At 28.0% G+C, this 5742-nt stretch overlaps 1 protein-coding gene across 2 annotated transcripts in view; it reads left to right on the top strand.

Moving 5' to 3' along the window:
* pdlim5b (PDZ and LIM domain 5b) overlaps positions 1 to 5227 on the top strand; it is a 112999-nt gene extending 107772 nt beyond the window's left edge. For both annotated transcript variants that reach the window (XM_051121282.1, XM_051121281.1), the window contains 3 exons: positions 1375 to 1495; positions 1614 to 1729; positions 4294 to 5227. In XM_051121282.1, coding sequence (XP_050977239.1) covers positions 1375 to 1495; positions 1614 to 1729; positions 4294 to 4383 — 327 coding nt within the window. In that variant the 3' untranslated portion in view covers positions 4384 to 5227. The remainder of the gene's footprint in view (positions 1 to 1374; positions 1496 to 1613; positions 1730 to 4293) is intronic.
* The last annotated feature ends 515 nt before the right edge of the window (positions 5228 to 5742 follow it).

The raw sequence follows: 5742 nt of genomic DNA, 5'->3' as shown, positions 1-5742 counted from the left end.
TGTTGTTTTTATTATTGTTATTATTATTGAAATGGACAAGAAAATAAATAAATGAATTAAATAACATAAATAAGTGATAAATGAAATAAGTAAATAAATAAATACGTAAAAGTAAATTAATAATAATAATAATTAATATGTTTATTGTTATTGTTATTGTTATTATTATTATTATTATTATTATTATTATTATTATTATTATTATTATTATTATTATTATTGAAATGGACAAGAAAATAATACAATAATGTAAATAAGTGAATAAATGAAATAAGTAAATCAATAAATAAACAAGTAAATAAAGTAAGTAAAGTAAATAATAAGTAAATAAATTAAATAAGTTATTTAAAAATAAATATATAAATTTAGTAAATAAATAAAGTAAATAAATCTATCAATCAATCAATAAATAGCCTCATCCTGTAATCACAAAATTACATAAAATCTCTCGTCATTAATTAATTAAATATTCAGTTGTTGATGCTTTTTGGAATCATTTTATTTAACTACTTTAATATATTTCCTTAATAAGTAAATAATATTTACTTATTTATTTTACTTTATTTACTTGTTTATTTATTTACTTAGTTACCCAATTTCAATAATGATAATAATAACAATAATAATAATAATAACAATTATAATTATAATTATAATTATTATTATTATTATTATTATTATTATTATTATTATTATTATTATTATTATTATTTAATTTGATTCTATTCCTAAAACACCAGTGTGAATATAACATGGACCCAATACCCATCTAATCTAAACACCCTTATTTAAATATATATTTATATAAATATTATAAATCATAATAAACACATATAATTTATTATAATTTTTGTAATATTTAATATAATATTACAATCATGATTTTGTAATATATGTAATATTTTAAGGTTATAATATATTAAAATATAAATAAATAAAAACTGTTTATAATTAATTTGTTTATTAGAATTTGAATAACATTTGATATAATCATAATTTTGTAAAATATTTAATATTTTAATATTCTAAATAAATAAAAAGATGCATTTCTTTTCTTGCAAATGATTTAAAAATAATAAATAATAATAAATAAAAAATTATAAATAATAATAAAATGCAAATAAAACACTAAAATGATGAAATATTTTATTTCTAGCTTCATGTCATGTGACCATTCATCTGAAAACCGTGAATGTGTTGCTAAAATATATTAAAATATTAACGTCAAATTATATAAAGAGGTTATGTTAAATTTTTCATGCCTGATTAGTTGAGCTGTAGGATGTGGTAAATTGCTGATGTGACAGTGTTATGAGTGAGTAAAGCTTAAACAGGAAGAGTTCAGGCTAATCAGTGCTTCTCATCTGCTAACAGGAAGTCATCAATGCCCTGAAGCAAACCTGGCATGTGTACTGCTTCCTGTGCACCACCTGCCAGCAGCCAATCCGCAACAACACCTTCCACCTGGAGGACGGACAGCCGTACTGCGAGATGGGTGAGAAACTCTGTCACTCCATCAATACTCTGGAGAAGATGATATATGTATGAATATAGTATATAATAAATGATATAGATGGTTGATTGATTTGGTGTGTTTTCTGTTTGTTTGGTAGATTACTACACCCTGTTTGGCACCAGCTGTCACGGATGTGATTTCCCCATCGAAGCGGGCGATAAGTTCCTGGAGGCGCTGGGATTCACCTGGCACGACACCTGCTTCGTCTGCGCGGTACGGAAACACACAGCTTCACTTAAAGGAGAAGTCCACTTTCAGGACAACAATTCACAAATAATGTACTCACCCCCTTGTCATCCAAGATGATCATGTCTTTCTGTCTTCAGTCGTGAAAAAATTATGGTTTTTGAGGAAAACATTTCAGGATTTTTCTCCATATAATGGACTTCATTGGTGCCCCGATTTTGAACTTCCAAAATGTAGTTTAAATGCAGCTTCAAAGGCTCTAAATGATCCCAGCCGAGGAAGAAGGGTCTTATTTAGCAAAACGATCGCTCATTTTTTTCAGAAAATAAAAAGTGTATACTTTTTAAGGACAAAGCTGGTGCGCAGGCTCTGGGATGCGCGTTCATGACGTACTATTGAATCAGGTCGAAAGGTCACGCAGAACTACAGACCCAGTGTTTACAAAGCGAACGCGCAAAGACTAAGAAAGTGCAAGTAAGTCAAACACTGTTTACAAACAAAAAGCTACAACGATGTCGGACGATTCTGAAGTTGTAGGAGGAAATAAGATGGAGTTTTTCGACATACTCTACCTTTTTGAGCCGGAGTACACAGATGTGAACTTAGACGTGATTCGTAGAAGTGATGAGAAGTTCGGATCATTTTACCGACCTTTTTTCGAGTGATTTCGTTCATTTTAGCAAAATCAGCATCACGTGACGCCCCATAAGATGAACGAACCACTCGAATAACCCGAAGACTCGAAACAGGTGAACTAATTCCAGTACAGAACCTAATAGGATGTTGCGCACGCGCCACTGAACGAATCAATCCCCCGAGACGACTCGTTCTTCACGAGTCACATTAAAGATTCATTCAAAATGAAAGAATCGTTCATGAACGCGCATCCCAGAGACTGTGCTACACCAGCCTTTGTGCTTAAAAAGTATACACATTTTTATTTTCCAAAAAAAGGCCGAGCATTTCGCTAGGTGAGATCTTTCTTCCTCGGCTGGGATCATTTAGAGCCTGTGAAGCTGCATTTAAACTACATTTTGGAAGTTCAAAATCAGGGCACCAATGAAGTCCATGAAATGTTTTCCTCAAAAGCCATCATTTCTTTACAACTGAAGACAGAAAGACATGAACATCTTGGATGACAAGGGGGTGAGTACATTATTTGTGAATTGTTGTTCTGGAAGTGGACTTCTCCTTTAATCGTGTTATTTAGTAAATGTGGTGATGTCAGACTGATTATATTCACTTATATTCATTTATTTACTTTATATATTTCATTACTTCTCATTACTTTACGTTATTTATTTACTATTTCATTTATTTACTTGTTTATTTATTTATTTACTGATTTCATTACACTGATTTATTTTGTATTTATTTACTTTATCATTTATTTTCTCTGTTTATGGATTTATTTTTTTTATCTATTTCATTAATTATTATTACATTTTCATTATTTATTTACTTTATTTCATTTATTAACTTAACTTGTTTATTTATTTGCTGATTTCAACTTATTTACTTATGTATGTAATTCATTTACTTTATTTATCTATTTCATTACTTCTCGTTGCATTTTTATTATTAATTTACTTATTTATTTTATTTATTTACTTATTCAAAGCATTTGCTTACTTTTATGGATTTATTTTTATCCATTTTATTAATTAATAAAATGAAAATATTTACTTACATTTTCATTATTTATTTACTTGTTTATTTATTTACTGGTTACATTTCACTCATTTACTTAATGTACTTTATGTATTTACCTATTTAATTAATTTATTTACTTTGTTTCTCTTATTTATTTATCTGTTTCATTACTGCTTATTACATTTTCATTATTAATTTACTATTTCATTTATATACTTGTTTATTTACCGTTTATTTCATTTCACTTGTTTACTTTTTTATTTATTATATTCATTTACTTATTTAAAGCACTTTATGTAATATTTTATATTATATATTATATTTTATCTGTTTCATTCATTTTCATTACATTTTCATGATTTATATACTTTATTTCATTTATTTACTTATTTGTATATTTATTTATTCATTTATTTATTTACTTATTTAATGAATTAATTCATTTATCTATTTCATTACTTATTACATTTTCATTATTTACTATTTAATTTATTTACTGATTTAATTTTCACTTATTTACCTTATTTCATTACTTTTCATTACATTTTCATTATTTACTTCAGTTTATTTTTTATTTCATTATTTTATTTTTTACTTTGTTTACTTTTGTTATTTTGCTTTCTGTTTTATTTATTCACTTATTTACTTCATTTATTATATTTCATTGATTTACTTATTTATTTGCTTGGTTACTTCATTTATTTACTTTATTTACTTACTTTAACTCAAACATAGCAATATCTACCCAATAAAATGTATACATCTTGAGATAACTAGAAAAATATATATTATAGAAATTCCCATGACTTTTGCAATCTTATTGATTTTTCCATAACTTTTTCAGGTCTAGAAATCACAAATATAGCCAGATTTTCCAAGACTGCGAGAAAAAAAATGAGTTTTTGATGATGTTGGTGTGTCTCCCTCTGGTCCTGTAGGTGTGCAGCACGAGTCTGGAGGGTCAGACCTTCTTCTCCAAGAAAGACAAGCCCCTGTGCAAGAAACACTCTCACACCGTCCAGTTCTGATCTCAGAACAGAGTCAAACGCGCTGATGGTCACATTTGACTCTTGTCAGATTCATTTTAGTAAACGAATGAGAAATATTGGCTTCAGTTTCCCTCCAAAAGCTCATCATGAGATCAGAAACGGCGTTAATGGTTGATCTGCTTTACTGAATAAGGTTCGGTTTAATATCCAGTGTTGCATTGTGGGTGTTTTTGTCTGTTTTTGAGCAAGTTTCATGCATTGCAGTGTTTGATTGAGATCTTTACCACGATTGAAAATAATTTTGACATGCAGAAGATATTTCATTAGTTATTTTCAGCATTACAGAAGTTCTTATTCTATTTTCCACATGTATTTAAAGAGCCATTGACTCGGTGATAATATATTTTCACACTCGTAAGATCAGCGTACGTGTGTTCGGCCGTTTGGACGGCGTCTCTCTTTCTCCTCGTCCCGCTACAGTTTGGCCAGCTCTCCTCATGCAGGTATATTTTATATTTATTGAGGCGGGACGGGGATTTCGGGGGCTTTCCAGGAGCTTTGCACGTGTTTAACGGCACCGACAGCGTCAGTGCTTTCAGAACGGTGATATTTAATGTTTTATGAGTTATTTCTCTGCTCTTTTAATTGTGTCAGGTTTGTGGATTGTCTGATCGTCTCACTGCCTTTATTTGTATTAATATACTGAAATGTGTTTCATGTTTAGGCCTAAAGTAATTCAGATTTGTTCTAATTGTTAGCAGTCGTTTTTAAGCTAATGAGGGTTGATGGTTCATGTGCATCTTCATTAACTTTGTTCTAGTTGCCTGTTATTCACTTCTTTAATCTGAGATGGGATGAAAAATAAAACACTGTTCTTCTCAAAGTCTCGTAGTGTGACTGAAATTATTTCTTTATGCAGCACGGATCGATATGTATATATATTTATATACATATATATATGTATATGTGTATGTGTATGTGTGTGTGTGTGTGTGTGTATATATATATATATATATATATATATATGTATGTATGTGTGTGTTTCCAAGAACTATTTCATAAAACAAAAATGACTATTTCAGCTAGTCATTTTTAATTAGTTTAAGTTGAAGTACTAAAACAATTACATTTAAAAACTAGTTAAAAAAATAAAAATGAGAACAAAGCAATTACTACAAGAATTATTTAAAAAAATACAATAAAATCTAAAATCACAATATAACAAACAATTAAAATTTTTCAAAAACTTATTTTATATTAAGTTGAAGTACTAAAATAACTAAAACTAAATTAACTAAAAAATAAAAACTATTTACATATTTAAAAAAAAGACAGAAACTAGTTTTAGTTGACATACTAAAATAATTACAAGTAAAAATTAAAAACTAGTTAAAAATA

This window comes from Labeo rohita, chromosome 10, assembly GCF_022985175.1.
Source record: "Labeo rohita strain BAU-BD-2019 chromosome 10, IGBB_LRoh.1.0, whole genome shotgun sequence".
Lineage (NCBI taxonomy): Eukaryota > Metazoa > Chordata > Actinopteri > Cypriniformes > Cyprinidae > Labeo > Labeo rohita.
This window is presented reverse-complemented; position numbering and strand designations above follow the sequence as displayed.